General features: G+C 44.8%; 1 protein-coding gene across 2 annotated transcripts in view; it reads right to left on the bottom strand.

The window, feature by feature from the left end:
• Window positions 1–3,008: 3,008 nt before the first annotated feature.
• Window positions 3,009–12,467, bottom strand: part of LOC104296286 (ubiquitin-associated protein 1-like) — a 110,005-nt gene continuing 100,546 nt past the window's right edge. The window contains exons 4-7 of one of the 2 annotated variants that reach the window (XM_054179266.1): window positions 7,530–7,565; window positions 6,921–7,118; window positions 5,613–5,714; window positions 3,009–3,688 (exon numbers count right to left, since the gene is read on the bottom strand). In XM_054179266.1, coding sequence (XP_054035241.1) covers window positions 3,548–3,688; window positions 5,613–5,714; window positions 6,921–7,118; window positions 7,530–7,565 — 477 coding nt within the window. In that variant the 3' untranslated portion in view covers window positions 3,009–3,547. The remainder of the gene's footprint in view (window positions 3,689–5,612; window positions 5,715–6,920; window positions 7,119–7,529; window positions 7,566–12,467) is intronic. The other variant, XM_054179265.1, reaches the window with a different exon arrangement.

Here is a 12,467-nt window from a genome sequence, read left to right as displayed (position 1 = left end):
AGCTGGGTGCCCCCCTGGTGTGTTCACTTCCTGTGTCCAGAAGTCCAGCCCAGAGGGATGGACACAGGAAATTGTGTGTATTTCCTACCATGATTCTTTGCACCACTATAAGATCCAGTGCGGAGTCTAGCACTGTCTCTTTTCTTCCCTCTCCGAGACTTGGTAACTGGGGGAGAGATCTCCCGGCCATGGGCCTGATTGGGCCCAAGGCCACAGGGGGATGGGCAGTCTCAGGCCTGGCCAGCTGAGACTAGCCCAGCAGAGGGAGGGGGAAGAAGGAGCCCTGGGGGTTTTGGATGCACCCTCAGGTGGGGATGGGATCTTTCTTTGTCACTGCGCTTTGGGTTTTCTGTAACATTCACTGCTTTCTATTTAAACTTTCATCACTTTTGCAATCCGTTTGTCTGAGTCGTTATTTCTGCCTGTGGTGGGGAGGGGATCTGCCCCAACCCATTACATTTTGGCGCGCCAACGTGGGGCCAACTGCAGCTCGGATTGCAAAAGATGGAGAGTTTAAATTTAGTTCTGGGCGTCGGTTTGGGTTTGGAAAGGTGGGGCTCAGGTTTTGTGTTACTGGGGCGACTGTGTGAACTCCTGTGGACTGCAGAAGGATACTTGGTGCGTGGCTGATGGCATGGAAGTCCCTCCTGTTGCTTGGGAACAGCGAGGGGTGGTTCTTTCTGTGACTTTCTGCCCAGGGTAGCTTAAGAATGCTCGAGTAGCCTAAGAAGGCGAGACCTGCCTTCTCCTCGTTCTCTGCGGAGCGGCAGGGAGCGGAGGAGGGGCAGCGGCAAGCAGAGCGTGGTCGGCCCGCGGCCGCTGCGGGGGGCGGACACCCGTGGCGAGCGGGCAAGCGACTGCTGGAGGTGACTCGGACTCTGCATCGCGGCGACAGAGACGGCGGGGGCCGGGCCGGGCCGCGTTCAAGCGGCGGCGGCGGCACCGCCCGAGCCGGGCTGCGTTCAGGCGGCGGCGGCAGCTGTAAATCTTTCCCTGGTGTTTTCGGACGTGTTCCGAAAATGGCGCCGAGCACCTGGCTCCGCCTCCCTGCTTCTTCAGTGGGCTGTGGCGCAGCTCCTCCCTCTTCCGGGGGTGGAGGTTGTGCAGCCGGATGCTGTCCTGCCTCGGTACGCGAGCGCCCAGCCGGGGGGTGCGGAGTGCCTCTGACATGCATCTGTGTAGCTTTGGTCCGCGTGAAAGCGGTTGGCTGTGGCACCCTGGATGGATTGAAAAAGGCAGTCGTGGAGCTAGATTGTTCCGACTGGCCTGCCCCAGGGGTGGAGAATTTGCCCCTGAATATGAGAGTAAAGGCTTAGCTGAGAAGTTGTGAGGTATTTCCAGGTGACCAGGTTGTCCCAAGGAGTCCACAAGGAATTCACGCTGCAGGAGAAGGACTGCGTCGCTGGGAGGTTCCATCACATGAGGAAGAACAACTGGAATGGACTGATGCTTGAGCCTGAATGAGAGACTGTTTGAGTGGACGCCCAGATGAAGATATGGACTCCGCCGGACATGTCATCAGAAGTTTTCTGATCTGATGATGTGTTTGGGTGCAGGGATTATGGTATGAAATAAGGGGTGGCTCCTGTCGTAGTTTGGGCTGGGTGCCCTCTGCTACAGGGGTGTTTCCTGTGTCCAGAAGTCCATCCCAGTGGGTGGACTCAGGAAATTAGGTATTTCTACCATAATCCCTTGCACCACTATAAATTTTGCGGTGGGGTCTGGCACTTCCTCTTTCCTTCCCTCTACGAGACTTGGTAACTGGGGGAGAGATCTCCCAGCCATGGGCCTGATTGGGCCCAAGGCCACAGGGGGATGGGCAGTCTCAGGCCTGGCCAGCTGAGACTAGCCCAGCAGAGGGAGGGGGAAGAAGGAGCCCTGGGGGTTTTGGATGCACCCTCAGGTGGGGATGGGATCTTTCTTTGTCACTGCGCTTTGGGTTTTCTGTAACATTCACTGCTTTCTATTTAAACTTTCATCACTTTTGCAATCCGTTTGTCTGAGTCGTTATTTCTGCCTGTGGTGGGGAGGGGATCTGCCCCAACCCATTACATTAATATACTTGAGAACCTCACAGAGAATTCCAGGAGTTAACACTAGAATCAAATTAGATGATTTGGTCATATAAATTTAACAACATAACAGAGACAAATGCCATCTCCTTCTGGATCCTGATGAGATAAAACTTCCTACTGAAAAACCTAAAATGAAGTAATGAGCTGAATTGTTTTCCCTTCTCAAAGTCTAGTGCTTTCAGCTTCATACTGTAACATGAGTTTAGATACCTAGGCTTGTTTTTTGCAACAAAACAAAAATAAACCATGTTAAAAAAGCAGCACATTTCACCACTGTAGCTGTCTGCGTGGAGACTTCTGGTTGTTCTGCCCAACATAGACAGTATTCATGCATGCCTACAGGAGCTGGCAGCACCTGAGGGGACAGGTTCTAGGAAATTCTTTAGCTTCTGCTGAAGCCAAAGAGCACAAGAGATGAGACCCATGACACCAGGAGTTAAATTTGAAGATTTTATTAGTTGTGCTTCTGCAGAATCAAAATATTTAGCAAAGTAAAGATTCCTCAAGACTGCTGATATTTTATATATTTAGAACTCAAACAGTGTACAAAGTAATACTTCAAACCCAAAACCTCATTTCTAGTACTAGATGTTATGATGTAATTCTATAGAAGTGTGACTAAAGGAACTAATGGAGTGAGTATGTTTGTTTTAAAGAAAGTGCTTGAAAGAAACCTCCTGCATCACATCAATTATTATTTAAAACAAAAAAGATAACTGATTTCCTAGCAGGACATTGTATTAAATATCCTACAAATCTAGGGGATTAAGAATAGTGAGCTCCAGCTCTCTGCTTCCAGGTTCAAGAATCAACACAAATTGCAGGTCCAAGCAGAGTTCACAGCTTACATGTTTTATGAGAATTTACACACCATTCAGCATTGGACCTTCATGCCCAGCATAAGTGTTGGATGCATGGGTAAAAAAAACAAAACACAAGAGGAACAGCTTCTCTCTTTATGCATAGCAACAGTTTCTGAACCAGTGTTTTACTAAGTTACAGACTTTCAACCAAAAAATAAAATTCCATCAAATGTAACCAATTAATCTGGACTATGACACAGTCAAGTAATTCAGTACAAGCAGACACCATGAAAAAAGCTTCAAAAAAACTAGTTTCATAACCAACACAAATTTCTTCTGTCCAACTCCAGTGCAACAGTGAAGGGGGAAAAAACACTCCCTGTCTCTAGGTATGTACATTCCCAGCAGAGGTTGGGCAGTCTAAATTCTCTGTGGCCAAGATGGAAAAAGGAAACTTGGGAAAGGACACTAAAAACAACTAATTTAAGAAAGAAAGTTGCCTCTCAGTGGAAAGTGAAATGCTAGTGATGCATGTGGGTGGGCTTGCTCAGTCACTCTCCCTTGTATGTGAAAAGCTGGACTCCTTCTTGCAGAGAGCAAGTCACATTGGATGTGAATGTAGCAGGGCTGGTCCTGCTCTGTTGCACACCAAGAATCCAGGAATGTATTTCAACTGGCTCCTGCACGGGCCATTAGATCTTCCAAAGCGTTGTGTTGATCATTGTTATGCAATAATAAGACCTCCTTAATGTCTTTTAGTTCAAAGCCCATTTCTTTAAATTGACTCATTAGTTGTAGGAGTTCTGTGATCTGAAAGACACACACAGTCCATTGTTTGTAAGAGAAAAGAGGATCAGTTCTTGGTGGAGGTTTAGCACAGAGCCAGTTTTCAGAGACTGGACATCCCATGGGGTGGATTCCTACTCCTACAAGTACAGTCCATCCCAGCTCTGGAGAAAATCCACTCACATGAGAGCTGGCAGAACTCTGGGTGCAGTAGCCCTCAGAGCCTCACCTTCAGTCCTCTGTGTTTGCAGCTTTGCATTTACAAAATCCTCTCCAATAAGGGCACCAAAGCTCAGTCTGTGGGGACATCTCTCCCAGTAGGAAATTTATCAGCCTGGCCTAATTCAGACTCTGATTAATGTCACCCTGATCCTTCATCTAGCAGCTACTATTGAATCTATTTTTTTTTTAAAAGTACTTTGACTTTGGAAACACTACAGTAGCCCTTGCTATCAAATGGCTCTTCATATCTAGGGCAAATTTGGGGGGGTTAGCACAAATCCTGTTTGGCACATTGTGTCCAATACTACCAACATCAACCACAAATCTTCCCCAAGCTTTGGGAAACTAAAGTAACAAGAAGTGAATCAACTGATCATACTTTTTATGAACCCTCTGCCATTTAGGCCTCCATCCCACTTCAGGGGGTGTGTGTGTGTGATAGGGGATGGGACATGAACAACACCAAAAAAAAAAAGATCAGGTTGAAATGGACAATCAGGAGATTAGTCATTTCCAGTTTTAGGGTTAAGCCAGTAGCAAATGCATTTCCTGAACTCATTCACTTCTCCCATCTTCACACTGTTTGCAAACTCATCACTAAGTCCAAGAAAGACAAAACGGTATATATATGTATGAGGGGATCAGGTTGCACCTCTAAAGATTTCATATAACTTGGCACACAACAGGCTTGCAAACTTTAAAAGATCCTGCTGTACTATACCCTGACTACCCACTCCTGCTTCTGTACCTGTCTGCTGGTAAAGCAGACAGACAATGCACTAGACCCCAAAAATAATTTTTCAGTTTCTTTCAGAGAGAGCAATAACACAATTTGCTGAGCAGCTAGGCAGATGTGTTTGTACAAACGAGAAAATTCAGCAGCTTTTCTGCTTCTGAAATTACCTGTCTCTGTGCCTCACCACCAACAAAAATGAGTTCAAAACATTACAACCATAATAAGCAGGGTCTTAAAAAAAATCCTGTCCCCATAAAAATACATGCAAGTGAGAGTGATAAAGCAACAATACTAATGTTTAATACATATTCACTTTAATCACCACAAGGATGTCCTTCATCAGTCAGTTTTGGAAACAAGGCAGCTATGACAGTTTTAGGCTGTGCCTTTAAGAAAAGACAGCTACATAATTCTCTAGCTGAATGTTTTGGTGTAAAAAGGAAAACAAAGATAATTCTAAATGAATGTAACTTTAAAGATTTTAGTCGGAGTTCAGTCGGTGCAGCTGTCTTCTTTCTGTTCTGTTCTTGGCGGTACTGACCTTGGACTAATGAGATAAGAAACTAACTTTTTTTCCTCCCTTAACAACATCTTTGAGCTAACAGAATTTCCCTTAATATCCATTTTCTCTCTTTAATCCTTTTTGGGAAAAAAGGAGGAAGGGGGAAAGGGGGGTTTTGGGGGGAACCCTCCTCCATTGGGAGGGAGTTTTCTGTGTTATGTTCTTTCCTGTATATTTTTGTATATACTGTAAATACTGTATATTGTGTATATATTAATTGAATTTCATTCTGCTTGTAAAAATATAGCCTTTCCATTTGCTTCTCCAACTGAGTTAGCTGTGGTTTGTGTGTATGTGGAGAATTGAACTTTTCTCACTACCACAGCAGCATTACCATGAAAGCCAGAATTACATCATCCAGAGGAAATGCTGCTGAAATTCCCCATCATGGTGCATTCTCTATATTCTTTCACACATTGCACCCTCACCTTGTCCTCTGAACACTGGTGCATTTCCAAAGCTGCGTCAACAAGAAGAGGATCAAAGCCCTTCTCACAAAGCTGTCCATGTGCAAACAGGTAATCCAAAACCTGTGGGGAATGAAGAAAAGAAACTAAGTTTGCAGAGTGGCATTTGCAGCATGCAGTTGAATACCACATCTGTACATGCAGAGGGATCAAGCACAACTCTACCTCAGGCTTCACCAGGGACTCAGATAAAGTCCTTACTAGTAGAGCTAAGATGCTCTTTATGCAAGAGTTCATTCAGAGAAAACAAAGAAGTCCTATCCTCCTGTGCTCTTCCATCAGCTCTTAATGTCATCTTCCTCTCTAGTCAAACTGTCACAACAGTCTCAGAAGTTTGTCTTTAGCCTTCTGTGCCTGATCACTGAGCAGAAGGCAGAAGTTTACTTGTGCTTTTTATATTACATGTTTTTAAAAAGAAACTGTAGGTCCAGCAGTTAAGATGTGTCAGCTTTTCACTTCCTCTCAAACAGCTGCAAGATCTGTCAGCAGTCAGCCTTTTAAGATCAACTCAGCATACTGGTAAGTAAGCTGCAAATCCCAGCACACATGCCCAGAAACTGCTGTCAAATTTCTTATCCATCCTCAGATTTGAGAGGTATGGTGAAAGGTCAGATAGGTACATGAAGGAATGCAGCCTGCAAACACAAGGGCATTTTTTCCATTTGATACTACAGTTCACTCCAGTGAACATCTTAAATTGTTCTCAATGCATAGGTAGTAGGCAAACAGATCAGCTCCACAAGTAGAAATCACTGGGGCACTCCTCCTCAGGCAACAGGTGCAGTCCTGCCAGGTGATGCTCTGCACAGCACACAGCCTGCCTAGGTTCAGCACAGAAAGTTTGGTCACACTCTCCCCACTTTAAAATATTTGTTTGAAGTGGATGCAAGACCCAGAGCCATGCTTCACCCTGCAGTGCTTTATGCTATCTGGTTTTAGCAAGCATTTGAGGCCTGGATGCCGTCCTGTGCAACCTGCTCTTGGTGAACCTGCTCTGTTGGGGGGGGGGGGGGGGGGTGGTGTTGGACTAGATGATCTCCCTTCCAATCCCTATTATTCTGTGATTGTGAGATGTGGGGACAGTCTCTCTCTACAAGGAGATGACAGCATTGTAACCCATGCTCAGAACAAGGGAAGTTGGCTATTTTTCTGTCACATGGCACTAAGCATGTCATAGAGCTATGCTAAGCTTCCTTCAGATGGTTTTGTGGAGCTTAGGCCCCATCCCAAGCTCAGCACATCTCCAACCCAGCACCCACAAGCTCTTACCTGCTCTATGTTGTGTCCCTTCTTCTTCATGGCTTTAAGGACGTTTTCAGGTGAGTACCCCATGTTGACGACCATCTCTATGCACTGCCTCTCACTAGCAGAGAGGACATGCTGTAGTTCAGGAGCGGGGCCACCTGACTGCTTTGTGTGACTGGTGTTATTGGGAACTTTAGACAGTGAGAAATTTTGGTGCGTTACCTAAAGGGGAAAACCCAGAGGCTGAAATGATGGTCATCTTCTGCATCTTCACATCCTATTTCTGGCTAGTACAGAACCAGGATACCCCATGTAATTAATCTGAGAGGCTTTCTAGACTGCCCTTGGGAAGTTATTCACACAAAGTCTAACTCCCACCATACCCTTTTTACCCTCAAAACAATCAACAACCTGGGTTCTTTGCAATATACCCTGTCCTACTGTTGGAAGAAAAACTTTCAGTATCAAAACTTATGATGGAGTCAAACCCTGTACCTCAGAGGAAGAATGGAGATTGCTTCCTTCACCCCTAATTTAATTGTCACCTATAATTTTCTGTACTCAAAGAACACTACTTCTGGAGATTTTCAGAAACATGATTCAGTGCAAGCACAGAGGTATTTGGGAACTTACCACAGGGATTTCTGTTTTCTTATAGTCTGGGTGTACCTGTTGGAAAACACTCAAATAAGATCACTATAAACATTATGTACCAGGGAGCAGAATTTGCTACAGCTATAGAAGAAGGGTTTTACGGAAGAGATCTGAGAATAAGTCTACCATACTAGGGAGACTTGTGGTCTGATCAGGCTTCCACATGAGATGCGAATAGAATAGAATAGAATAGAATAGAATAGACCAGACCAGGTTGGAAGAGACCTTCTAGATCATGTCTAACCTATCATCCAACCCACCTAATCAACTAAACCATGCAACCAGGCACCCTATCAAGTCTCCTCCTGAACATCTCAAATGATGGTGACTCCACCACCTCCTCGGGCAGCCCATTCCAATGGGCAATCACTCTCTGTGTGTAGAACTTCCTCCTAACATCCAGCCTAAACTTCCCCTGGTGCAGCTTGAGACTGTGTCCTCTTGTTCTGGTGCTGGTTGCCTGGGAGAAGAGACCAACCTCTGCCTGACTACAACCTCCCTTCAGGTAGTTGTAGAGAGCAATAAGGTCACCCCTGAATCTCCTCTTCTCCAGGCTAAGCAACCCCAGCTCCCTCAGTCTCTCCTCACAGGGCTTGTGTTCCAAACCCCTCACCAACTATGTTGCCCTTCTATGTGTTCCAGCAAGTCAACATCCTTCCTAAACTGAGGGGCCCAGAACTGGACCTAGTACTCAGGGTATGGCCTAACCACTGCAGTGTACAGGGGCAGAATTGGATCATTTCTTCTCTCAGCACTCTAGAAAGCCAGATTATACTCTGAGAAGGATTGACCCATTCATAATAATTGTAAGGTTGTTTTTTTCTGTCACTCTGACTGGTATGTGTTCATACGGCTCAGTATAACACATTGTCTCCTGTCTTGACTCAGTGCTATGCTGCCTGAATGACAATGAAAATTTTAAAGTAATTGCCTGGAGACTTTCCTTGATATTTTTGACCATAAGAAGGGGTAAAAGAAACATATACCCTTTTTCTACTCTCAAAGCACTGCATTTCATACACCATATATGAGCAGCATAGCACTGGTTAAAAAGAGCGCATGATTTTTCTACCAATGCCCAACACTTGGTCACATTCCTAGTACTCCAACAAGGCTGGATAATGTTCTCCACTGTACACTCATTCCATTTCTGCAGAACCAGGCTGTCAGAAGGCAGAACTAACTCACTACTTTATATTACTTAGCCCAAGGATAACAGGAATGCAAAGTCAGAATTTTGCCCCATCAAATCTGCACATTTCAATTAATACATTTAAAAGTCTGCATTTTAAATCAAATTAGTAAAAACTGCAAGGAATTACTTTGGACCAAGAGCCTCCATTTACTGACTTTCCTTAATAACTTTTAAAGCAAATATATATTGCTTGAAAGCTTTTCCACTTCTTTCAGAAAAGCTCTCTTCCAAATCACTTCCAATCCTCCGCCCACAAAAAAAAAAAGGCAAAAAACCCAAACACCCACCCACCCAACCAAAGAAAAAATCCCACACAAACCAAAAACAAAACAAAAAAGCACAACAACAAAATTTCATTTATAGGAAAAAAAAATTGGAGAATATATATTAGGATTTTGGCAAATTCCATCTATTGGGGAAGGGGGGGGGGGAAGCTTTGCTCTGCATTTCTGTCTCCTAGAAGATAAATTCTTACCCTTGAGATGAAAATTGACAAAGACCAAGCACCTCGAGTACTGTGTCCAGTTCTGGGCCCCTCAGTTTAGGAAGGATGTTGACTTGCTGGAACGAGTCCAGAGAAGAGCAACAAAGTTGGTGAGGGGTTTGGAACATAAGCCCTACGAGGAGAGGCTGAGGGAGCTGGGGTTGCTTAGCCTGGAGAAGAGGAGACTCAGGGGTGACCTTATTACTCTCTACAACTACCTGAAGGGAGGTTGTAGACAGACAGATGTTGGTCTCTTCTCCCAGGCAAGCAGTACCAGAACAAGAGGACACAGTCTCAGGCTGCGCCAGGGGAGATTCAGGCTGGATGTTAGAAAAAAGTTCTATACAGAAAGAGTGATTGCACATTGGAATGGGCTGCCTGGGGAGGTGGTGGAGTCGCCATCACTGGAGGTTTTTAGGAGAAGACTTGACAGGGTGCTTGGTGCTGTGGGTTAGTTGCTTGGGCGGTGTTGGATTGGTTGATGGGTTGGACGCGATGATCTTGAAGGTCTCTTCCAACCTGGTTTATTCTATGTATTCTATGTATATCATGTTCAGTCTGATGGACTGGTTTACTCAAGAACCTCTCCCCATGGTGGTAGAGAGGTTCAAAGCTCTTTGCACACTCCCTTCCTCCAGGTACTTTTGCCAGAGCAAAAAAGCACTAGAATACTGGATACTCTAAACTGGAGGTCTGCAGTATTCTTGAAATCAGCTGGTTATCAAATTGAAAGATGATGCTTTGATATTGATGCTGCAGCCAGGAAACCATAAACTGCTTCTGATTCCAGAGACTCAAGAGTCCAGGAAAACCAATTCCTCCTCCTCAGTCTGAGCTTGACAACCCATGCTTGTGGTCAGTGACTTCTGGAAGACGAAGGAAACACCCAAAGGATTTGCAAGGGCCAAAGCCAGGACTGGTCACTCAGCAGCTGCACTCCCTTAGATAGCAAATTTGCATCTCAGTGCCCTTCAGGAAGCAAACATGCAGTGCTTTCAGTTGTGCTTTTCCACTGTGACTACTTCTAGAGACTTCATACACAGGCCAGGAACACTGTGTGCAGCTGATGTGCCTGAACAAATTATGCTACTGCAGTTGTATATATATTCATTGGTTCACCAGGAGTGCCCCATCCTCCAGTAACCAGAGATTTCTCTACATAAAATGCATCGTACTAATGAGGTCTCTGGTCATCTTTGTTTAATTCCAACCTGTTGTTTCACTCCTAATTTCTCCCTCTGCTAATGATGCAAAAAAGCAAACCAGTAAGCTTCCAAAAAAGCCCAAAAATCTCAGAAGAGAGGGGACCACCTAGGACTGAATGAGTGCATCCTCAAAGAAATTTTAAGTTTAATTCAATCCAAAAACCCCAAGACTCAGTTTCCTGGTAAAGCATAAATTCCAGTGATAAATCCAAATCCAAAGTTACAATTTCTAGTCTTGTGAGAAAAAAAAATTATATATAAAATCACTGTGGAATACACTGAGACATAATTGTCCTGAGGACAGGCTTAATCTTGTGTAACCTTGAACAAAAGGGATGCATGACCCTTCTGCCCCCAGCCATAGGGGCAGACTGTGACTTCCTTCTATCATTTTCATACTTTGAGGACTTTTGTTACATTTACTTCACTGTCTTGCAGCTCAGCTGTCATTTTCCAGATACTGGGACCATATTATAAAAGTATAAACCAAGTATATTTCTTAAGTCTTGGAACTGAAACAAAAAGAACTAATTCTGTTGTCATACCTATTCCTTGGTTTCCTACTTCCAAAGCAGTAATAATTTCCAATGAAGATCTTTATTATTTCTCCTAGTAAGACTATTTTTTGCTTGTTTATCAGTTTGCCTCTTCCTTTACAGAATTCTCAAGAATATACCTTCCTTCTTAGCCTTTAATAAGTTTTAATCCAGCATAAACATTTGAATAATTAGAGTGAAAATTTGTCCACTGGAATACCTATCTAGCTGTGATTTTTCATCTTAATCCCTAGAGATGTCATGTGTTATACTTCAAGGTTTCACCTCTGAGATACATACAATCATACAATTGACTCTCAAATCTGTGCTCTATAGCAGCAAGCAGTTGCTGAGCACACTTCAGCTACTACCAAAGTTTACTACATTAAATTTGTTCTAGTGATCAATAAACAGCTGTTATGCTGTGCTCTGATGAATATGCTGCCAGAATACTGTATTTCAAAATTAATAATACATTTACCCAAGCCTGAAAAGAAGAGAAAGAACAGGAGAGAATCAGTGTCACAGAATCACAAAATTGTCAGGGTTGGAAGGGAACTCAAAGATCATCCAGTTCCAACCCCCCCTGCCATAAGCAGGGACACTTCACAATAGATCAGGTTGCTCAGAGCCCCATTCTGCCGGGCCTTAAAAAACTTCCAGGGATGAGGCTTTCACCACCTCCCTGGGCAACCTGTGCCAGTGTCTCACCACCCCCATGGTGAAGAACGTCTTCCTAATATCCAATCTGAATCTATCCACTTCTAGTTTTGCTCCATTCCCCCTAGTCCTATCACTACCTGACACCCTAAAAAGTCCCTCACCAGCTTTCTTGTAGGCCCCCTTAAGACACCGGAATGCCACAATAAAGTCACCTCAGAGCCTTCTCTTCTCCAGACTGAACAACCTCAACTCTCTCAGTCTGTCTCCATAAGGAGAGGTGGCCCTACTCTGGACACATTCCAGCACATCTATATCTTTCTTGTAATAGGAGCTCCAGAACTGGACACAGTACTCCAGGTGGGGTCTCATCAGAGCAGAGCAGAGGGGGAGAATCACCTCCCTCGACCTGCTGGCTATGCTCCTCTTGATGCAACCCAGGATACAATTTGCTTTCTGGGCTGCAAGTGCACACTGGTGGCTCATATTGAGCTTCTCATCCACCAGTACCCACAAATCCTTTTCTTCAGGGCTGTTCTCAAGCCAGTCACTGCCCAGCCTATATCAATGCTTGGGATTGCCCCGACCCAGATGCAGGACCTTGCACTTGGTCTTGTTGAACTTCATGAGGTTGGCTTCGGCCCACCTCTCCAACCTGTCAAGGTCCCTCTGGATGGTATCCCTTCCCTCCAGCGTGTCAGCCACACCACACAACTTGGTGTAATCACTGAACTTGCTGAGGTGTGGTGAAGGCACATTGTGCCGAGACATTGAATCTTGCCCCAGCATGTGGGCAAGCTCCCCCTCCCTCAGGAGGAAGACAAAAGCCAGGCTAGC

Source organism: Dryobates pubescens, assembly GCF_014839835.1.
Source record: "Dryobates pubescens isolate bDryPub1 chromosome W unlocalized genomic scaffold, bDryPub1.pri SUPER_W_unloc_2, whole genome shotgun sequence".
NCBI classification, from domain to species: Eukaryota; Metazoa; Chordata; class Aves; order Piciformes; family Picidae; genus Dryobates; species Dryobates pubescens.
This window is presented reverse-complemented; position numbering and strand designations above follow the sequence as displayed.